The 23,659-nt window shown below is 48.9% G+C and overlaps 1 protein-coding gene across 3 annotated transcripts in view; it reads right to left on the bottom strand.

The window, feature by feature from the left end:
* Positions 1 to 12,681, bottom strand: part of PRDM16 (PR/SET domain 16) — a 293,183-nt gene extending 280,502 nt beyond the window's left edge. For all 3 annotated transcript variants that reach the window (XM_064730598.1, XM_064730599.1, XM_064730600.1), the window contains exon 1: positions 12,557 to 12,681. In XM_064730598.1, the coding sequence (XP_064586668.1) occupies positions 12,557 to 12,593 (37 nt within the window). In that variant the 5' untranslated portion in view covers positions 12,594 to 12,681. The remainder of the gene's footprint in view (positions 1 to 12,556) is intronic.
* Between the last annotated feature and the right edge of the window lie 10,978 nt (positions 12,682 to 23,659).

Raw genomic sequence — 23,659 nt, 5'->3', positions numbered from 1 at the left:
GTATAGTCCAAGCTGTGAACTGAATACCCCATTCAGAAAGCCACTCACTCTGCATGTTATTGCAATTTAATATTTTCACACACAGACACATCATTATCTTGGAACCCGACACTGCAAGGAGAATTCAGTAATTTTTCAAGAGTGCTGGTTGTTGGGTTTTTTTTTTTTTTTTTTTTTTTGTTCTAATGCAAGCACTGAGGCACAAGGATCTAAATGGCCACTCTGCCAATATTTAACCTTTACACAGATACATCAGCAGGTTGGTACTGGGTTGTTTTGGGGGCTTTTTCTCATTTTAAACGTGCCATCTTGAAAGAATTAAAAAGGAAAATTAAGAATCTGCCACTGTAAATAAGAATAAAACACCTTGCAGAATTATAACTTGTGTTCTGAACTAGAAATAAAGATATAAAATATATCTATTGACATGGAAGTCCTCCAGGCTGTCTCTTCACTCTTCAATTACCAAAACATTGCCTTGGAATGGGATCATCACACTTATTCTGCGATTCTGAGGGGGCAGAAATACACATTGCTCTGGGATATTTGAGAAGAATCAGGCACAGAACTCTACAAATTGCAGATTAAAATAAAAACCAAACCGAGCACATTTACAAATATTTAAAATCCAAATCACACCAGAAGAACTTCAGAAGTGGAGACAAAGGCAGGGCTGATTTTTTTTCCATGGAGATAAATCCTTCTTACCCCAACCCCTTGGCGGTTAATCATTAACCAGAGCTGCACAGGGACCCAGACAGAAGGAAAAACTCTTTATTTGGAAACACCATGGATATCCCAAAGATTCCAGGGCCTGCTCCAAAGTCCTGCAAAGTCCATGGGAAGACCACCAAGAACCACCAAGGCCTTCAGCAGGTTTGGGGCTCCCAGCAGGGAGATTTTCATGATGGAAGGTTCCCTCAAGGCCCTGAAGAGCTGCACAGGGGGAAAGGCAAAATTCCATCCTGATAAATGTGAAATTCCATCCTAGAATTCCCAGTTCCTGCTGCTGAGTTGGACACAAGCCTCAATTTGCCCTGTTACACCCTTGGGATTTTCACAGGGAGAGAAAAGAAAGGCTCAGAGCAAAGGAATCTGCCACTATTTCACTTTGCTCCAAAAGCTCTGGATTCTGCAGTAAATAACCAGGAATTCTCATGCAGAGAAGGTGGGCAGGGCCATTTCTCTCTGTTTTTTCTCCAGGTTTGGGATTGGGGCTGAGCCACTGACCCACCAGAATTCTGCTCAGCTTCCCCAGCCCAGCCTGCAGGTCCTTATTCCTGGCCTGAAAAGCCAAATTCTCCAATACAACACAAATACCACAGAAATATCACAGAAATATAACAGCAATCCCCTGGATATCACAGCCACAGGAAAACCAAGAGGTGCTGAGTGGAATTAATTCTCCAGCAGAGCTTTCTCTGGTTAATGCCTCCACACTTGTTTCCCAAACTGCTAAACCACGATATTTATTAATAAAAAAACCTCCTTTTTGGTTACTGTCCATTGGGTAAAAATAGATTTATAGATGGGTATGAAACTCAGGCTCCTTCCCCTGATCTACTGCAACAGATACTGCTGCTCCAAAAATCAATATTTAGCTGGGAATTGGCTCCTAGGAAAAACTCTCTGGCTGTGGCTGGAGATGATTTTTGGTGCCACCAACCTTGGGGACTCCAGAGCCACCCAAAAATGCTTCTTTATCTGAAATGGGACTTTAAAAGCCAAGAGTTAAGAGAGGAAATGAAAAGCAGATTTGGACACGTGGAACATCTGCATCACCCACCTGCTGCTGGAGCAGCTGTGGAGTCCAGCAGGGAACCTCTGGGGTTTGCACAGGTTGGTGTCTCTTTGCTTCACAGGTGCACCCATTTTTTGTACCAATAATCATAAAACCCTGACATAAATTATTTCAGGAAGCACTAGAATCGCCTAAAAGGTCTCAACTGAGCAAATATTGTGTCTGTGTGGAAAAGCAGCAATGCCTGAATGTTTGAGGGAGCATCAGTAGCTCCTCAGGCATTTCCTTGAGGACACAGTGAAGATAACTTGGATTTCCTGCAGGCTTACCTGAGAAAATCCCTCCCTAATAAACACTATCAGCAACAGAGGACAAAGGACCAAATTCTGCCCTGGACTTTCCCTGGCTAAAAACTTACAGGGAATTCTAGCAGGAAACGTTTAAGAACTCCCAAAGTAACCAAGATCTGGTTTTATTCTCCTATATGGGATACATGAGCAGAACTGTTGCTGAGCAAAAGGCTTTTCAAAGTTCTCCACGAGGTATCAACTCCTGTTAAATCTGCCTATTGTGCCATGTAGGGATTGAAATTTATTTTATCCCTATGTGATAATTCTGAAATAAAATATATGATCACTCGCAAGTGGTGCAGGTTCTTTATTTCACATTGAGGCAATAAAATATAAAATGAAACCAGTCCTTTTCTATAAACAGAAAAAAATAAATGGTGGAACAATTTTATACTACATGAACTCACAGCACAGCCATTTAAAAATTCATTTACATGATTGAGCCCAAAAGGTCCATTTGCCATGAAATAAAAAACACTAAACACTGTCCTGAAAGCAAAGAAAATGCCAGACTACAAGCAAAGAAAAGCTTTTTTTTATTAGTGGCTGAGATGGAATGAAAGATTTTTAAGCCAAATATGAAACTTGCAAAAAAAAAAAAAAAGGGAAAAATCTGCTGCAGCAAATTCAACAAAATCATCCCAAGGAGTTCAGTGGGAGCTGGACCAACACAAAGGTGATTAATGAGACATTGCTGGTCCAGAAATCACAGAGTGCATCCCTCCCATGTCACAGATGGAGCAGCTGAGGGTAAATTATTTTTTTAAGCTGGGAAAGTTACTTTGTCAGCTCAGTGAAATGCCAAATTCCTGCTTTTCCTGCATCCTGGAGCAGGTAATGTTGTTTCAGCGTGCTCCAAGTTGGTTTTGTTTTAACACCAGGGCACAGGAGCTGCCCTCATTCCACCACTGCTCCATCCTGCAACTTTTCCATGTTCAGAGCAAAACTTTGGGTCAAACTTGCTGCATTTCTTTCCAGCCAATAAATCTTGAGAGAAGGAGAAGAAACTCCTCAGCCAACACAGCCCTGGAGCTGGTCCCAGCTTAATCCTGAGCCTAAACTCAGGTAAAGCTGCTCATGGCAATGATGGAAAATTCTCCTTTTTCCCCATTTATCCTGCAGTTTTCCTGACACCCCACAGAGCCCAGGCCACCAAGAGAGAGCTGTGATCCCAATCCCAACCCTCCAGTTGGCTGCTGAGAATTTCAGACTTTCTGTGCTGAAAGGAGAACACTGCATTGACCTGAGAAAGCTTCAAAAATCGAATTCTAGAACTGGGATTATGGGTATGAATAATTCAAAAAATTAATTCTAGAACTGGGATTATGGATGTGATTAATTCTAAAAATTAATTTTAGAATTGGGATTATGGGCTGAATAAAAGTGTGTAATATCACATGGTGGAAAACTTAAAGTTTTAGCATATATTAATATATATAAAACAAGATAGAGGTTTTAATGCAGAAGCTGATCTTTCTTCTTCCTTTTCATAGCTTTAGGTGATATTTTATAAGAATCAACCCTCCATTGGCACCACTCTGTGCCCTCCAAACCCAGGAGAGAAACTGCCCTGAGCTTCTTTAGTTCCCCTGAAGTGATTTCACCCTGAGTAGGAAATAAAGCTGATTTTTCTCCTGCCCTGCCACGCCAATAAAACAATAAATTGGTATCGCATCCAACAAGGTGCCGCTGCTGTAAAGTTAAAGATAGGGAAAGAAAATGAACTACTGGTTATGACAGCAGGGGAAGGGAGAAGAAATAAATAAAGCTGAGTGCGTGCAAGGGAGCAGATGGCTCATGTCCAGTGTGGCCCATCCTCTGCGGATTACTCCCCTGGAAAGGAAGTCCTTGCCACTTCAGAAAATAGCAATCTGTCTAAAAAACGCTGAGGTTATAGAATTGATCATTCCTTAAGTTAAGGAGAAAAACCAAGCCGAGCCAAAGTGCATTTCTGCAGCAGATATTGATCTGCAGAGGCTGAGAGTGAACCCCCTTCAAGCAGTTCTAGACCCATATTTGTACATTTTTATTATGCACATGCACACAAATCTCTGGGGCCGTGTCCTCAGCTGGTGAAAATTAGGTTCATTGATGTTGGTGCTGATTTACATGAGTCAGGGATCTGGCCTTGCATTTCAAAAAGAAATCTTGAGTTTCAGCAGAAATCCTGAGTTTCAGCAGAAATCCTGAGTTTTAGTAGTTTAAGCTCAGATCAGGCATAAATGCTGTGCCCAGCCTTACTCATGGGTTACACATCTCTTAAACCAGCCCTGGGTGCTCTCACACAGGGAAAATGTTCATTTTGAAATCAAAAAGAGCAGTTTTGTGACCAAATTGTGGCATCTGAAAAATACCCAGGTGAGGTGAGGGGGTACAAAGTGCCAAGATCTGGATGTGTTGAGGATTTGGGTTCAGATGGGTTGGGCTGAACCTCACAGAATCAGGGCTGATTTTGGAAACTCTTCCCTCTCACCTCAGTGCCCAAAGGAACACTCAGAGCTGGTTTGGGATGTTCCCAACTGTGTTTTCATGGGAAGAAAAGCTGAAATTTTGAATATATATAGAAGAATATTTCAAAGAATAGCTGAATTTTCCTCATCTGCACTGCTAATGAAACTCACCCTCCCAAAACTGGAATCACAACTGGAGCAACACAAATTTGGTTCAAAAAAACCTCTGAGTGCTGAGTCCATCTCCAAAGTAAGGAGCTTCAGGCAGACAGGAGGGGAATTTCTGCTGGGGAAGCAACCCATGAATCATTCAATAAAGCCTCCTTTTGATAATGAATAGCCAACCTTCTCTGGTGGTGATAAGATATTTTAACTGAAAACATCAGGCCATGTTTAAAAAATGATTACAAATTATTTTAACAGTGTATTTGCAGAGGGTTATAAAAACAGCTATAATATTTTTGTCTTGGATTCTAGAATTACCAGGGTGACAGCTAATGCAGTAATGATTTGTTTCAAATGCCAGTGTTTAAGCTGTATAAAGCTGATTTTATACATTTTTCCAGTAGGCCGCATTGTAGTTAATGAAATTAAACACACCAATCGCATTTGTCCCCAGGGGATGAGGAACTGAACACGCCACTGGTTTATTTTTTTATTAAAATAAATTGCAGCCAGCAAGATGGACTAATTGCCTACAGAATTGAAAAAGAAACATTCCATTGATATAATTAAGCCAATTTTCATGGACAAAAATAGTTATAGTGGATATAAAATAAGCAGAGCATTCAGGGCAGTTTGACTTCTCCCCAGCTCTCTGTGTTTTGTCCAGAACATTAACTATTAAACAAATATGGATCTCAAACGGGCTGACAGTGTTATCTGGTAATGATGGCTAAATTGATCCCAATAGCTGAGGCCAGGGCATTGTGTCTCAGGGCTCTGCTGGGAGAGTTCCCAAGCCAAGAACAACAGAGAAGCAAAAAAAAAAAATCCCCAAAAAACCCAAAACCCACCTCCCAAACCGGACCTTAAAGCAAAACACCTGAAAGATGTAAAACTATGGAGGTAAAAATTAATCAGCACCTGGTTTCTCTTGGGCTGACACTTCACCCCTGGTGCCTGTGCAGCTTTGGGGAGGGCTGTGGTGCAGCCAGCCCCCCTCTTGTCCCTAAAATAATCCCAAAAAGGGGGTGCTGAAGAGAAGACAAAGTCTTTTCACAAAGTCTTTCCACAAAGAAAAACTGCTTTCCACACCAGCTCAGCGCAAACCAAGATTTACCATGGTGGGAGCGTTATTCTGTGGCCTACTGGAAATAATTTGGCTGTCTCAGTTCATTTTCACCCGGCAAATGTCTCCCCAAGAGGACCAGTGGCCTCGTTTGCAGCACAAAAGTGGGTTCAGTGGTACAGAAAACCCCACTTTATTAACTATTATTTATAAATTTGGGTAAAACACCATTTTTAGGGAGCATGATCAAAGTTCAGTCACCCTCTGAGCAGAAACTTTCCTTCCTCCCACTGTCCTGCACTTAAATCCATGGAAAAGGAGTTCATTTTCCAAACCTATCCACCAAGACATCCCTTGCTGCGGGGAAATTTCTTCCCAATTACAGAAAAAAAAAAGCCCCAAAGATAAAAAATCTCCTTATTCAGGGCATGAACATTCAGAAGCATGATGCACACTTAGAGCAGGGATGAAAGTCATATTTCATTTTTATGAGCAGAGAAGGTGCCATCACTCAGGGAGGGAAGAGGAGGAAGAAATCCTCCACGGGACAGGGACACTCTGTTACAGATTTGGACGGTGCACAAGGCAAACCCAAGTGCAATAAAAATGAAAATAAACAGCCGTGAGGAGGTAGCGCTGATGCATGAAAATCCATTAGGAAAAGAAAAGAAATAATAAGGTCGTAGATCTTTTCCACTCCAACATCCCTGAACTGAAGTTTCTCCAGAAAAAAAAAATAAATTAAAAAGAAAGAAAAAAGGAAAAAAAATTAATAAAAAGGTGTATTTAAGATGAGAAAGGCCAGCAGGAATTTTGGAGGGGGATGCCATATCAACAGGCTGTTACCCAGAGAGGAACAAATGTGTTTGCACATCCCCAGCTGCAGACAGACACTGTGGATGTGCATTTATTGATGTGCTGGGCTCTCACCCCCCTGGGATGAACGCTATCTTTTGGGAAATAGCCACTAGAAAATCATTATCAGCCAAGATTTGGGTGTTTCGCCTTAGCGCTAAATCGGAGTTTGTCATTTAAATAATCCCTAAGTGGAGGTAAAAAAATAAACACATCCAGTAATAGGAGAGAGCCAGCAAGTTGTGGAAATAAAGGTTGAGCTTGTCCTGGCCCACGGAGGGCACAAATAATCCCAGGTGCCACCAGCTCTGTGCCACAGGAAGGGTCTGGGTTGGGAAAGCAGCTTTTTCTTCCACTAAACAATTTCACCCAGCTGAAGTTTTAATGCATCAAGACGGGGGGGAAGTAATAATAACCAGAAAGAATGGAATTTTTACAGGTAGAAGAGCAAAAGCAGCTCTGAAAAATGTGGATTCTCCTCCTGATTCTGGCACCAGGAGCGGGCAGGGATCCTGCACAAGTCGCTGCTCTCACCTCCTCCCTTCCCCAGCCCTGCCGGAGGATCACAACTCATTCCCCGCCATCCAGGTGGCTCCTGAGCCTCACCTCCTTCATGTTTGCAAACTTCTCATGCCTTTGTCTTTAAAGCACCGTATTAAACAGCACCGAGCTTTTTATAAACCACCTAAGCCCTAATAATCATAGCCATCATCACAATAATAACACTTCTCACTCAACGGGGCCTTTCCTTGCGAGAATCTCCGGCTGCTTTGCAGACACGAAGGAGCTCAGCCGTGCCTGGAGAGGCGATTTCCCTGCGGTACAGGAGATTTCTGTGGCATTCCCTGTGTCACAGGAGATTTCTGTGCCATTCTCTGTGTCACAGAACATTTCTGTGCCATCCCCTCCAAGGATCGGAGCCCGCAGCCCGGCGGGCAGGTGGAACCGGAGAATCCCGGCAGAATTCCCCGCTCGTGGAACGCTCCGGAGTCGGGATATCATCGCAGCGAGAGGCAGCGATGAATTACAGCGCTGCCGTGGGGTGAAATCCAAGCTCCTGCCTCGTTTTTTTGCCTGGAAAGGAGCGGGGATCGTGCGCGCTTCAGGTGCGCTCCGCTCCATCCCTGCCGGCTCTTCCCAACCCTGCTGCCCTCGGGGCTCTCTGACCCCGCTAAAATGTGGCTAAAATCAGCCAAAAGGGCATTTCTGTGCTTTCCCAACATCAGTGTCTTCGCCAGGTATTTTTAATAGCTGCCCTCAGGAAAATGTTGCGTTTATTTTTATCCCCCCAGCTCATTAAAGATCTCCCCTGCCATCCCTGAGCTCACCCAGCAGTCCCAGTGCAAAGCCTAAAAATAAAGCACGTTTAGGTGGTCGAGTTAAAAAACTAAACATAAAGTACAGATTCAGTCCGATTTCTGCACGGAACATTCTGGGTCGTGACCGCGCAGTAGCTGTGATTTTAATGCGCGTTTTAAGAGCTTTGTATGTGCGCTGCCAGCCCGACAGACAAACGCCTCCGCACAGACAGACACGGAGGTTTCAGAGGCAACGGGAATTCCGTGAAATGGGGAATTCGGCGGGTTTGGGATAAGGCGCCTTTCTCTGACGCACTTTATAAACTCAGATTTGTGTGCAGGCGTTCCAGCGCCCCGTGATGCGAGCGCACGTGGATGGGCATCACACGCACCTCATCCGAGCTGCTCGGACACCCAGGAGCGCTGGCCGGACCCCAATCCCGATCCCTTTGGCACCTCGGAGCTGCCCTGCGGCTGAGAGCAGCCTGTGCCCCTCGTCCAAACCCCAGCTCGGTGCCCCCGTTTGCCAAATTCCTGCCCAGGCCAAGGGGAGGACGTGCCCTGCAGTTGTTCCCTCTGTGCTTTTCCCCACGCGGGACGAGTGGGGGAATTGATACATTATATTTATAGAATTTGAGGGGGAAATGAAAAAAAAAAATAAATTAAGAGTAAAGCGATCTCAACTCCTCGGCGATTTTTGTTGAAGCGCTAATTACGCATCACCTTAATTAGCGGATCAACCCCCCCTTCTTCCTTTCCCCGCATCCCTAATTGCCTAATTGAACAGATCCGGGGCAGGACAGGGGGGGACCCGGCCACGATGGGGACCCAGCGGCGGCTCCGCACCTGCGCTGGGCTCCGCACCCGCGGCCGCCGCTCGGGAGAGCTCTGGGGACATCCCGGTCACCGAGGGCACGGAACCGGGCCGGGCACAGCTCGCTGCCTCCCTCCGCTCCCCATGATCGGGGTCTGGGTAGGGACAGGGCACAGGGAGAGCTTCGGAGATGGGAAAAAATCCCAACGCCCCAAAGCGCCATAAATTTTCCTGCTCGGTGCGTGGCAGCTTTGGAAGCGTCTGTGGGAGCACAAACGGAGCCGGGAAGTGGCGCTTGGGCTCCAGCTCTCCTCGCTGCTCTCCCTTTCCCCTTCGCTGTCTCTTCAGACTTAATTAAAATAAAATTAATAAAATATCAGCAAACGGGAAGCCTGTTCGCTCCTCGAAGGTGAAACCGGTGCCGGGCACGGCAGGGTTGGGTTCACAACCATTTTCCTGCCAATCCAGCGTGCCCGGAGGATGCACCAGCGCTGCCTGCAAACTCCGGCCCCAAAGTGTGCCAGGCTCCTATTGCTAACAGCGAAAAACAAACGGGGCTGCAGAAATATCAGTCAGAATTTGCCAGCAGGATCATTTATTTAAAACCCTGCGATCCTGCCGTGTGCAGCTCGGTGTTGTGGCTGTACTCTGAAATTCATGGATTTCGAAAGGAAACGAATTCGTTGTAAGCGTGCAGCGCCCAACTCCTGGGTCATTTTCCTCCTCTACATCCTCTCCCTGCCAGCAGCAGCGAGACCCCCGGTGCTGCAGAGCCCTCTCCCCGCTCCCCAGATTTTATTTTCTCTCGGAAAAACGAGGCCCTTGGAGCCGGGGACACGGTGTGGCCTTCAAGCTGCCCGTCCCGGTGATCCCTTCGGGGCTGCGGGGGCTGCGGGGACAGCGCTCACCTGGGCTCCGGCACCCCCGAGGCTGCTGTGCCTCCCTGCACCCTTAGAGAGCCTCGTGTTCTGATTTACAGCGTTTCTAAAGGCTCCGGGAGCCACGGAGAGAGCGAGAACCATTCCCGGCTCCGGTTCAGCTCCGCTGCCCCCGGTACCTGCCGCTCTCCCCACCGAGAATTCCTCTCCCACCCCAGAGAACACGCGTTCTCCCCTTTTTCCAGGCAGGTAATATTGTGGAATTCCCAGCGGAGCCTCACATCTGCTTGAAATATTGTCCAATGAAATGAAATTTTCCAGCGCACAGCGTGGTTTTAAAGCCCCGTGTGCCGCTCGCACGGCTCGGCGGCCGCGCACCGGGGCCGTGCGGGCTCTCCCAGCTCCCACAGACACTCCTGGGGCTGGAACAGCCAAAAAAATGAGTTTGGAAGGGACTTGAGAGGCTCCATACAGTGAAAGAAGTTGTGGCTACTTCTTCGGGGAAAATACAGCGAGATCCCACACTCGTGTCCGTGTTTAATCTGTTTGGCAAATAAATACTCCTGGGATATTGAAACCTTAGCTCCGGACTACTGTTTTGAACTGTGATCCCTAAAAAATCCTCGGCTGAAACCCCATAAACCGTTGGGCCTTGTATTGTATTAAACACCTGATTTTAATCAGGGCTCAACCTCCGAGCAGGCGCTTCCAGGCGTGTTCGCGGCCGCCGGGAAGGGCTCGCTCCCGGCCGTGGAGCTCTCAGCCCTTCCCCGAGCTCTTGAGATATCCAAACACCGAAAATCTTTCAGCTCTTGACTGCAGGAGCTCGCTGAGAGCTCACGGAGGGAGCGTGGAGGGTCCCAGCCGCGCTCAAACGCGGCCGGATCCGCATCGCACCCACCAGGGACACATCTGTAAAAACCCGCACTGAACCCATCTGCAAAAAAACCCCGGGCCTTTTCAAGAAGTAAAAAGAAAGAGAAGGAAAAGCGAGGGGAAAAAAATTAAAAAGAAAATAAAAGTAAAAGTGAAATATTCCGCCTTATTTAACCATTGAACTTCTCTTTTCCAGCCAAGAGAGCTCTGAAAATCATTCCTCACTCTAACAACCTGAAACAATAAGTGACGACTTTTTAAAAAAGTTGTTATTTGAACGGGGACGCTTGAAACGAGTGTTTATTGTAAAAAATAAATTAAAGCAAAATAAAATCCCTGGATTAATTCAATGAACTTCCCGTCTAGCGCCCCGGCCATGGGGTGACAATGTTGACCACGCTCAGGGTCACCCATCCCGCCCTAAACAGAGCCGAGGGAGGTGTTCGGGGGACACACGGACACGCTTTGGGGACAGCGGGGACCTTCCTGGGTCGCGATGGGAAATGTCGCGACACCAAGGTGACCCGCGGGGCCTGGGGCCGCAAAACAGCAGCGGCGGCCGGAGCTCGGGGCCGGCGATAAAGAGACTTCGTGAGGAAAAGTGGCCCCGGGAGCTTTGGGGAAGGGTCCCCCCTGGAAGCCGGGTGTCATCCCGGGGGGCGGCACCGGCCCTCGCTGACCTTGGCGGCCGGGAAAGGCTCCGAAATGACGAACTTGAATGAGAAAATCCACCCCGGAGCCCACGTGTGGCAGCGCTGGAGCGCCCGTGACCCCTCGGCAGCGGCGGGGAGAGGCTGAACCCCGAATGGGGCATTCAGGGGGGGATGTTCTCCATCACCCGGGGGGATCCCCCCGGCTCTGAGCGGCCCCAGGTCCCCGTGGAAAGCCACGCGAGGAACCGGAGCGGGCACCGCTCGCCCGAGGCTTTTCCGAGCTCTACGAGCGGAGTTTCCAGCGGGGCACAGACTGAGCTGGAACTTCTGCAGCTCCGCATACTTCGCACAGAGAGGCAGAGCGAAACAGAAACTAAATAATAGTAGTAGTCATAATAATAATAATAATAATGAGAATAATAATAATAATAAAAGGACAAACAGGCTGCCCAGCTCCGGGATCGTGCGCTGCCACCGGAACCGAGCAGGGAATCACCGAGGAACCATCCCGAGCCTTTGCCGCGGGACTCTGCGGGCAGAGAGGACCCGCTCTTCCCTACAAAAGCCACACTCTCCTTCCTCCTCGGAAAATCCAGCGTAAAAACCGCTCGAAAGAAAGAACGAACGGGGAGAGGGTCCGCTGGAAGACGGAGAGGGGGGAAAAAGCTGCGCGAGACTTACGAGCTGCAATTCCACTCCCCAAGTAAATTTTAAAAAATTAAAAATTAAAGACACTCCCCCACACTCCCCTCCCCCAGACCTTCTTAACCCCCAGCTGGGACACCCGAGCTGCCTTCAGGGTCTTCCCTCTGGACCTGCGACTCCAAAGCCCCTCACTGAGAGCGGATCCATTTTTTGCTACAAATTCTCTTCCTTCCCTCTCTCCTCGATAATTGTTCCCGAGACCAGAAGGGTTTCTCCCACTCCCCCCCCCTGCCTGTCTCTCTCTCCCCCCTCTCTCCAGCGCTCCGTCTCTCGGCTCCCGCCGGCAGATGCCAAACGCAGACCTCTAGCGCCCACTATTTCAGGAGCCGGGAATATTATTTCACAAGACTTGGGAACGACTCAATAAAAAAAAAAAAAAAAAAAAAAAAAAAAAAAAAAAAAAAAAAAGTTGCTCGCTATCCCCTTTCGTCAACTTCCAGCTCTAACTTTCGCTTTTCTCCCCCGGCCCCGCACCGCCGCACGGCCGGCGGAGCGCGGAGCGGGCAGCGCGGAGCAGCGCGGGGCAGCGCGGGGGGATCCGCGCCCAGGGGCGGGCGGGCGGTGCGGGCAGCGCGGCCGCCGCGGGGAGGGAGAGAGGGAGGGAGGGAGGGCGAGAGAGGGGCTCAGCCCCGCGCAGCCCCCGGCCCGGCTCCGCGCCCCCGGGCCCGCCGCCGGTACGCGGAAGAAGGGAGAGAAAGGACCTACTTTTGGGCAGTTTTCTCGCCCTCGCCTTGGATCTCATCGTGTCGGCGTGTGGATTCCTCTCCTCCTCCTTGAGCCCAGAAGCAGCTACACACTATCTTCATCTCCCCAGCATTGTCAGTTTGGACACCTTCGCACATGCGCACAGAGCATTCAATCTGACACCCTCACCAGGGCCAAAAAAACTTTCCAATGTATTCATCATCATCGGGCTGGTTTGGTTTTTTTTTTTCTTCTCTTTTTTTTTTTTTTTTTTTTTTTTTTTTTTGTCCTATCCTCTTCCTCAGACCACTTATCTCTGCCCCCTCCTCTCTGCCGGCACCATCACAGCCTTGCCTGATCTGCCCCTTTAAGAAAAATCAGCCCTCTCCGCTCCTAACCCTCCGCACACTGACCTTACACACTGGACAATATTTAAGGATCAAGGTGCCATCCTATAAAGAGGTGATTATTATTATTATTCTATTATTATTGTTGTTACTACTAAATAGCAATGCTGTAGAGAAAGTTTGTTAGTAGTTGTCATCTTGTAAACGTTCCTAGATTGGACATGCTTTTGTTTTTAATCTGAAAAATGTTTATTTACGTAACTTTTCAACCAGTGTCTGTCTTTATTTTCTTCCTTTTTTTTTAACTTTTCTTTTCTTTTGCCTTCTTCTCCCCCTTCGGCTTATGGGGAGGGGGTGGTTGCCTAACTTTAAAAATAATAACTTTTAAAATACCACAACTCGCGCTGTGTTTTGTCGGTATTTCTCGCGTTTCTACCAGAATTTTCCCAGCTTTTCGGCAGCTTCGCTGCTTCATCCCCGGCTCTGTTTTGTCGCTGTTCGCGGGGGTTTCACCCTCGGTTTGTCGCGGGAGGGCCCCGGGCAGCCGGGAGGGGTCGGGCAGGGAGAGAGGGAGGGAAGGCGGCCGCTCTGCTCTGCCTTTCAGGTGGAAAGCAGCGCGCTGGGGCAGCGCTCCCCAGGGACGGGAGAAGCCGCCAGACACCCGAGCAAAGGGGGGAGAGGAAGGACAGACACCCCCGGAGCCCCCCAGGACCTGGCCGGGCCCCCCCCGAGCGGAGGTAGCGAGCGCTGGGGCAGAGGCGCTTTGAAGAGAGGAGCGAAGTGTAAATAGCCGGTGATTGATGTGCTGGCTTTGACTGCGGAGAAAGCACTATTTGAATTCAAGTGGCCAGGTCAGATGGTCACGGAAGAAGGTTGAAAGGTAGGATTTAATGAGATTAATATGGAGAGAGGGAGAAAAACGCGCGTCGTCTTAAAACATTCCGTATAAAATAATTAGGGGGTGAGGGCAGCGCGGCGCTCCGCGCTGGAGGTGCGCACCCATCCCGGGGAGCCCTCGCACCGAAGGGCACCGCAAAAAAACCCAAAAAAACCCTAAAAAACAAAGCAAAACTTGTGTGGGTGCGTCAGGTCCCTGCTGGAAGCCATTCCGCCAGCTGCACTCCTGCCCTGCAGGTGGAACTGGGGAGGGGGGGGGAATATTCCTGCTAATTACCGGTTTTCCCCTCCTCAATAAACTCTTTAATTGCAAATGGGAGCCGAGGCCTTTTCAGATGCTACCGAGGAGCCGGCGTTTCGAGGGAAAGGGTGGGGGGAGCAGGAGGCCAAATAAAATAAATCCGTTTGAAGGCAACTCGGAGCCACGTGTCGCCTAAAAATGCCGAAGCGGTGCCTGTGAATGAATTCCTGCCTCGAGGACGCCGTTCCACGGCGCGCCGGGCACCCCGAGGTTGGAAAAACAAGCTCTTCCCAGCCTCACCGGTGAAACAGGAGCTCGAGTGTTCCCGACTCATTGAAATATTTCTCGCAGCCATCCCGGACTCTCGCTGTCCCCGTGTCCCCCACCGAGCCGCTCCCGGGACGTGTTTCAGTTTGAAAACGTTGTCCCGGGTTATTTCTCCCGGGTAGAGCCTGGGGAGGATGACGAGGGAACGAAGGTCATGGAGGGCTCGGAGCACCGCGGCCGTGCCCCCGCAGCCTCAGCCCCGCACAACCCCGGGTTTTTTTTTGTTTTTTTCCCTAATTCCCCCCCATCTCCATCACCCAAACTCCCCCAGGAATCCGCTCCCGCGGGAACCCCCCCGCTCGGGGATATTTGGGGAGAAGTAAAACGCGTTTGGGGTGCACGGTGGGGTGGCTGCGGGGGTACCACGGTTTAGGGGGTGATTCTGCAAACGAAGCCAGCGAGAAGAGATGGAAAGGCGCCGTGCTGGGGCTGCCCCGCTTGTTCCCGGTTGTTCCCGGCTCTGTCCGTGCGGCTTCCCCGGCTCCGGCCGCGTTCCTGCCGGGCCGAGGCGGCAGCGGCCGAGCTGGAGCGGGGAGCGGAGCTGGGGAGGCAAGGCCGGGATGCGGCGCTTTGCCGCCTCAGGAAAGGGGGACAAAGGGGAAAAAGGGGAGAAACCCACCTAAAATAAAAAATTTTAAAAGGTGGGGGAGAAAAAAATTAAATAAGAGAACGAATTTGGAAGGGCCGGTGGCGGGGTGTGCTGGCCGCGGGCTGCGCTGCGTGTGGGGAAGGACACGACACGAGTGGGATCCCTTCCCGCAGCCGTTCTGCCCTCGGGAACGGGCCCGGTGTGCCCAGCTCGGGGCTGGTACCGAGGGCACGGCCCGGGCGCTCCGGGCTCAGCGCTCCGGGACACGGGGCTGAGCCGGGGTCGGTTCTGAGCTCCCGTGGAAGCAGAGGCGTCCTGGGGCTCAGCAAACCCCGCAGCGAGGTGTGCGGCCGGGCAGGGAGAACCTCGCACTCCCCGGAATCCCCGAAGCCCCCCCGAGCATCCCACGGTGGGCAGCGGCTTTTGCAGCCTGCACCTGTTTGAGCGCGTGTTTCTTCCACGGGGAACGGCAAATTAATGAGCGTGGAGAACGGGGAGAAGAGCCAGGAAGGTTCTGGGCGCTGCCGGGTCAAGCCAAGGAGCCGGGGCCCTGCTCCGTGCTCCGGCACATCCCCAGGAACTCTGCCCACCCTGGGGATGGCTGGAGGGGAAAAGCACCCCGAGAATTAATAACCATTAATTAATAACCACAGAGCCAAGCCCCTCTGGGCAGCACACGCTGAGAGGACCCGCGGGCTGAGAGGGGTCTGGGTGGTCCCAAAATGAGCCTGTTGGGGTTCTCCCCTCTGTTCTCGCCCCTTTTTGCGCCTCTATTCTGGTGTCTAACAGAGATTTCAATGGGGCGGGGGGGTCCCCGCAGCTTTGGGGAGTGGCAGCGATTTACTTGGGTGGGTTCCTTGGCACCTCCAGCACAAGCCATGAGTTCCCAGGTGTTCTACAAGGAAAACACGCTCCAGGTGGGAACTGCCCAGCGCGGGCACCCACGGGGGTAGAGATGTGACCCCCTTAGTGCTCGGCGAGCTGTTTTGCACAAGCATTCTCAAGCAGTAAAGAAGATTAAAACGCTTGAGCCCGTCCAGCTTGTCCGCACGCCCCGAGTCACCCCATCCCTTGCGAGGATTTTCGCATCAATCACTCCTTGTTCCTGCGCGCCGCGTTAAACCGGGAATTAAATATTTCAAACTACGCAAGAAGCCGGTGGCGCAGGACGGGGCTGCGCTCCGCGGGGGTGGCGGGTCGGGCGCTGGGAATGTCACACGCTTCCCTGGGGGATTGTCCCCGCTAATCTGCCGCTAATTAGCGGCGGGAGCGCACCCAGGGCGGGATGAGGAGCGGCTGCCTCGCACCCAGCGCTGCTCCCGAGGAATTCCGACACCTTCCCCAGCCCCGGTCCCTGCGAGCAGCCGGCACAAGGGGGCGGTTAAGGACAGCCGGGAGCCCCGGGGACAACGGGGACAACGGGGACAAGGCGGGGAGCCCCCTCCGAGCATCACAGGGGGACAGCTCGCCCTCCCAGCAGCGGCGCTGGGAGAGGCAAAAATCATAAAAATAACAAAAATGAAACTCTGCAAAGGTGGATGCGCCCCTCCTCGCTCTGAGGAGGTGGCGAGACACCAATAAAGGTCCTCCCACCCGGAGCAGCCCCGGGTGGCTCAGGTGATGGAGCTCAGTGCGGTGTCACATCCTGCACCCGCCACAGCCTTTCCTGAAGTGACCTATTTACACGCTCTCATTGGTTTGAATTAATTTTTTTTTTTTACCCGAAAACCTTTGAGAAGCGGCGGAACAAGCGCCAGTGAGAAAGGGAGAAATGGATGCGTTTTGTACAGGGGGAAAAAAAATGAAATTAAGTCGCTCTTAGCGATGAGATACAGAGGGGAAGATTAATACTGCAGCATAACCTGTGCCTGCATTCACTGTCCTGCACCTCTTCCCTGATATTCCAGCTGCACTGAAACCCGTCTGTGCATCAAAATGAGGTGATCAGACTAGATCAGAATATATTATTTTTGTTGTTATTTCTAGAAGAAAACACTGGCTCCTCTGGCCATGAATAAACACCGTGTCAATTGCCATTTCAGATTTTTCAAAAAACATGTTCAGCCCTAAGAATTCCTCCGAATTCGTTACACTGCGCCTTGCTGGTCCCGGCGAAGGTAAAAAATTCACGTCCTAAAATAAGAAGTCGTAAAAAAAAAAAAAAAAAAGGGAAAAGAAAAAGAAAAGCACCATTTACATTTGAATATCTAACTTGAGCATGATTATAATTACAATCGTCAGACATCGAGCAGTGTTGTCTCCCATGAACAGACAGTTTTGAGGATGTAAACACAATTTTCATCGTGACGGTCTCTGGGAATGAAGGGAAATTAAGGACTTATAGCAATTTTTTTTAGACGTTTGATCAAAATATTTTTGCCCGGAGATTGCTTGCCAAATGAAAGCAGAATGGAAACGATGTGCGCTGTAATTCAGCAGAGTTTTATCACGGGGAGAGCCCAAGCCCTGGGTCTGTCAAGGATTTGGTCTCTCCTTTCCCCAAGGGGATTTTGGGGAGCAGCGTGTGGGCAGCAGGTTCGGCTGGGGCAATTTTCGATTGAGCATTTTCCAGCCGAAATTCCCAATTCTGAAGCCACCACAACGACCTGAGTCGCGTTTTCTCTCGGAATTGGCAGAACTCCCCCCGATTTGAGGCTGGCAGGGAGATGCAGCCGCTGGCGGGGCCGGGGTGCGTTCCCCTCCCGCAGCCCCGAATTTTGAGGTTCCCCTGCTCGGGGCACCCCTTGCTCCTCATTAACCCCAAGCCAGGCCCGCAGCTCCACAGGGCTCCGGCCAGGGGGGGATTGTGTTAATTAAATATTGTGGGGGTGGCGATTGAACCCCAAATCTCCATTTGCTCCCGAATTTGGAGTTTCCTGCGCTCAACCCCGCAGAGCAGCGCCCGCTTTGGGGGTGCCCCCATCACATGGGGACCCCGATGGAGCCCTCGGGGGGTGTCCCCTCAGTGTCCCCTCAGTGTCCCTTCCTTCCTGCGCTCCAGGGAGTGGGGATTGCAGCTCAGCCCCCAAAAACCAGCGAAATTCCCCAAGGGGACACCCAAGGATGTCCCCGCGGGGTCCGCGCCTCGTTCACTTGCGCTCCCCCCGTTAAGGACGGCTGCTGGGGCTGGCTGGCTAATTATTAGCTATTAATTGAGTTCAAGACCTTTTCCGGCGCTGGGAAATGAGGAGCCCTCGCAGCCATCCCAAGGAAGGGGCTGAGCACAGCCAAGAGCAGCGGCAGCACCATCCGGGCCTGCCCCAAAGTCCCCGGGGGCGGGGGGGGAAAAAAAGCGGCGACAAAAATTCATGAGGTGAAAATTACAGAAACTTCAGAATCGGGGATTGATTTCCGAGACACCTCGGGGAGAGCGGGGAGAGGGCGATGCCCGACGGGGCGGGCCGGGGGCTGCGCTGGGGTCCCCGGGCAAGGTGAGGAGAGGGGCCCGGAGTCCCCCCCGAGCCCCAGCGAGCTCCTGCCGATGTCGCTTTCTTATCTTCGCACGCTTCCACCTTCCAATTAAAGTCCCCCAAATTGCCAAAAGGCTGATTTGCATGCAAGGGACCCCCGCTCAAAGATGCTAACTTATTGTCTCCTCGCAGAACTTAACATTTCTCTCTTCAGTTCTCACTTGAAAGAAGTTTTAGAACAGTATTCAAAGACTGTCCAAACGAACAAAACCTTCCCCTTCGCTCGGGAGAGAAATCCGGTGTATTCAATACCAGGGCATATTCTCAGAAGTTTGCAGATTTGGGTTTAAAGGCGGTATTGTTCGTGCCTTTTTCCTGAAACTTCTTTATTTTTTTTTTCTCTCCCTCAGACCACGGCTCACATGCCTGCAAAGGATTATTAAAATAAAACATCATAGAGCATTTTTCCTCCTTTTTTCCCCCCTCCTTCTTTACTGTTTAGAATTACTTTTCTGGAGGAGCAGCATCCCCCCCTAACCCCGCAAGTCATAATTAAGAACACTTTTTTTTCCCCCTTAACAAACAGAAAAAAGATTCAAACCCTTCTCCGAATGTTCCTTTTCCTTTAAACACCACCAGCGTTCTAAAATCGGAAACATTTATCTGTTCCCAGAACACCTGAAAACATTCTCGGGGCTGGACAGACGCTGTTCTCCTACAGCTGAACAAATGAAAGCAGCGAAATTTTGATACCAGAAGCATCTGTGAGAGCAGAAAATAAACGCAAAGCTAAAATCTTATTGGGTTTGGGGGTTAAAAAAACCAAAAACCTGTTTACAAGACGCCGGGATCTCTGCGTTCAAACACTCCATAGACAGGCAGAGGGGATTTTTTAGGATTAAAAGATGATGATCCAATGGGCTGAGGATGTAAAACTCCTCTGGGGAACGCGCTAAACTGCAAAAAGCCAGTGGCAACTCATTCCTGATTAACTCCTTTTTTATAAAGGGGCGGAATGGAAGCGAACAGGGACCCGACGGGACACGGAACATATTTTATTCATTTAATACAAAGCAGCTCCTTAAAAAAAAAAAAAAAAATCTTTAAAAAAGCCAGTTCAGAGCATAACTCACGGGCCAGGGGGGGAAAGCAAAAAAAAACCCTGATGGGGTGTGAGGTGATGTCGCCGTCATCCCTCATTCCCGAGGGAATGCAGCGGGCACGGGCGGGATGCGGGACCAACCCAGACCCCCAGAGACCCCCCAATAATGGGGGACCCCCCCCTGCTGACCTTAAAGGCAGAATCAATGGTGTAAGAGCAGAGAGCACAAAGAGCTGCTGTGCTCGGCTCTGCGGATCATCAGCAGAGATGGGAAAGTATTTACGGGACTCTCTCGGAGTGACTGGTCCATCGGCAGCGAAAAAAAAAATAATATTTTTAACCGCAGGGAAGCAAGAGTTCACGTAGATTTACAAACGGGGAGAAAGTAACTGTAAGAACATGTGTTAAAAAAAAAAAAAAAGCAGCAGAAAGAATTCCATCGATTTCCATGAGAGGTGGATCGCGTCCAGGAAGAATGAGTCAACTTCATTCCTCGGGCAGAGCTGGCCAGGCTGAGAGAATTACAGCAGAAATGCCTCGGGATCACCTCGTGTCCCCCTCTCCGTGTGCTGCTGTCCCACCAAGAACCTTTTCGGTGTTGTTATGGCTTAGAACGAGCTGGGAATTCTTTTAAAATGGCTTTTAATCCCCTGGAAAAGAAGATTTTGGGAGATATATTTGGGAGAAGCTGAAAAGCTTCTCACACACCGACAGCATCCATGGCAGGACAGCTCAGAGCTCAGGGGAGGTGAAAGGCAAAATTTGCACATCACAGGGGTCCGTCTATCTGTTGTGGCTCTGCTTCTCCTCTCCCCACAATTTCGTGCAAGTTTTGGGTTTATTTGCACAATTTCTTGCAAAATTTCCTCCCCGCTCCCTTCTCCCAGGGCAGGGGGACTCTGCTCACCCCCTCAGGAATGAGCAGGAGGATGAATTTAGAGAGAAACCTTTCTCCACTCACAAATGCACGTTTATTGTGGCTTTTTTTACAGGTGGAAGCACAAACCACTCGTTCCTTTCAGAAATTTGAAGCAGCAATGGGCAAACACTGTCAGAATTCTGCTCTTTGCATTCAGACACCCTAAATTTCACACAGACCCCTCCCTATTCTTCATTAACACAAAAATAACATTTAAAACATCTAGCAGAGAGTTCATCAGGCTTTTCTACCTTTCTGGTGGCTTTTTAGCCCACAAATTGTCCAAATGAGAGCTTGTGCATGCCAGAATTTTGTGAGGCTCGCCCCGTGATAAGCTCATCAATGAATAGTTAAAAACCAAGCTCCAGAAGTGTGGTTAGAAAATGAAATGCAAATATATACAAAATAGCCAATGGTTCCTGTGCATAGAAATGCCTGCCCACCTCATGAGTGCTATTTTCCAGCCAGCTTTCCAAGCAGAGCAGCCCTTGCACTCCTGTATCTACAATTGTGCCATTTATAAGCCAGGAGCCCACCTCGCCCAAACCCTGGTTCCTGCAGTGACTCATGTTCCACTGCCTTATTCCTGGGAAGATCTGTGCTAAAACACAGCAAAAAGAGCAGGATTTTGGGGGAGGAATGGCCCAGATGGGAAACCACCAGACACTCTCACTATTAATTGTCAAAAAACCTGAAAATATTGCTTTACACCCTGTGTGAGAGAAAGGCTTTTACAAGTGGCATTTAAGCAAAATATTACACTGACATCTGGGTGAAGCAATAATTCTGGCTCAGAATTATTAATCAGAACAATTCTAGCTCAGGTTGTGGATGCTCCATGCCCAAGGCCAGCTTGGATGGAGCTCTGAGCATGGTGGGAGGTGTCCCTGCCCATGGGATGAGCTTTAAGGACCCTCCCAACCCAAAACCATGCTGGGATTTTGTAATTTCCGAGGAAATAAAGCTTCTGAGTAAAGGATGAAGGGATTTATAAAACAGCAGCACACTTGAAGGCAATTTGATAAGAAACTTTTTGTATCAGACCTTCCCCTTAAAATATTCCACTGACACCTGGGTCAGACAATAATTCTGGCTCAGAATTATTAATCAGAATAATTCTGGCTCAGGTTGGATGGAGCTCTGTGCAGCCTGGCATGGTGGAAGCTGTCCCTGCCCATGGGATGAGCTTTAAGGACCCTCCCAACACAAACCATGCTGGAATTTTGTAATTTCCAAGGACATAAACCTTCTGAATAAAGAATGAAGGGATTTATAAAACAGCAGCACACTTGAAGGCAATTTGATAAGAAACTTGTTTTATCAGATTTAAAATCCCGTTTAATTAAATTTCTGTGCCCAAGTTGGGCACTCTGCTGCTGCAAAAGCAAATTCCAGCCTCCCTGGTGGAAGAAGACAGGAGTAAAACACATCACAGGTGTAAACAGGTGATTTTTATCCTCCCTGCAAGGTGCTTGGGCAGAGCTCCTGCTCACAGAACAAACCCCCTAAATCAGCAGAGAGAGGCCAGGCAGGCACATCCCTCCCACACAAACCCACCCCAGAGCTCCTCTCGTTCTCATTTTGCTCCTTCCCGTGCCCTGACACACATCAGGAGCTGCCTCGCTGCCGCTCAGCTGCGGTTTTGCTCCCTTGGTAGGGATGAGATGGGGAAATGGTTTCATTTCTCCGAATTATAAAGTTAAATAGAGCGAACTGAGAAGCTCTGTGAGAAATAATGGAGTGAGATCATCCATACAATGACTTAAATACATCCAGGAACTTCTCTGTGTGACCTGGAGCCCCTCTGGCAGTCACACCCTCTTTTTCCTTTTCCTTTTCCTTTTCCTTTTCCTTTTCCTTTTCCTTTTCCTTTTCCTTTTCCTTTTCCTTTTCCTTTTCCTTTTCCTTTTCCTTTTCCTTTTCCTTTTCCTTTTCCTTTTCCTTTTCCTTTTCCTTTTCCTTTCCCTTTCCCTTTCCCTTTCCCTTTCCCTTTCCCTTTCCCTTTCCCTTTCCCTTTTCCCTTTCCTTCACCAAACAAGCAAATTTAATATTTTGCCCTCCCATTAAACACAAAGTGATGTGAAATTGTTCATTTTATCACTCAGGTTGTTGGAAAGGCCACAATTCTGGCCATTTCTCCATTTAGCCATTTTCTCATTGCTCCTCCAAGCAGACGTTCCACAAGGAAATTCTGGATGCTTCTATAGTAATAAAATATGGAATAAAAATAAAATATAATATAAAATAACAAAAAAATAGAAAAATAAATATAATAAAACTCCCATATTTATCATACATCTGGTACAGATCTCTCAGAAATACAACCTTAGGTTTATAAACTGTCCCAAAGCCACAGAAGTAAGAGATGATCTATTAAAAAATAACCAAAATCCAACTCACGTCACCCAAGAACAGAATCACAACTCACTAAATTATCCAGTGGATAAATCCAGTATTTTTTTGTCATTCATTCAAGTGGCTGCATTTTAGCAAAGGGGGAAAAAATTCTCAATAAAAGAATTTTATTCTGGTAGGATGAGAAAAATGCTAAACATGTTTTTATGGGAGAAACAGAGATAGAGCACTGGCTTGAACACTGAAAATCTCTCATGCCCTGATCTATAAATAAAACTGGTTGGGCTTTTCTTTTGTACTAAATTTAAAGGAAAGCCTTTTCCATGGAGAGTTTTCTTTAAAGCCAACTCTGCCCCAGAAGGACTTTAAGGATGGTGTTTCCAGCAAGCAGCATGAATGAATTAAGGCAGAAATGCAGGCAGGGAGCAGCTGGGTGTTTCTTTAGCAGAAGCAGATGAATGTGCAGCTCAAACGCTGCTGTCTTCTCCAGAAAGGACAATTCCTGATGGTTCTCACCCAGTTTTTCTCCACTCTGTTCTCCAGGACCTTGCTCAGGCGCCATTTTCTCCTCCAGCACCATAAAATCATCCCAGGCTGGTGCCTGTGGCCATCAAAATTTTTTGTGAAAAAAATTCAGAAATTCCAAATTTTGTTGCACACGCAAATTGAAATTATTCAGTTTTTCTGTTGTGGGAACCGGGTACAGGGAATATTTCTGTGTCTGCTCTGACCCCCAGAGAAGCACTGGCTTTGACCCTCAGCCATGGAGAAAACTTCCAGGACTTCAGGATAGACTGGAATCCACAAAAGTGTGAATTGGATTATAGAGAGTAGTGCAAAATGTCACTTGGGTGAGAAAGTTAGGGTTTGGGATAGTTAGTATCCCAAATTTAGAGGTTTTAGTATTTTTAGAATTTTGTTGTAGATGGGAACAAGA

This window comes from Zonotrichia leucophrys, chromosome 21 (genome assembly GCF_028769735.1).
Source record: "Zonotrichia leucophrys gambelii isolate GWCS_2022_RI chromosome 21, RI_Zleu_2.0, whole genome shotgun sequence".
NCBI lineage: Eukaryota > Metazoa > Chordata > Aves > Passeriformes > Passerellidae > Zonotrichia > Zonotrichia leucophrys.
Note: the sequence above shows the minus strand (reverse complement) of the source record. Positions and strands in the feature narration are given on the sequence as shown.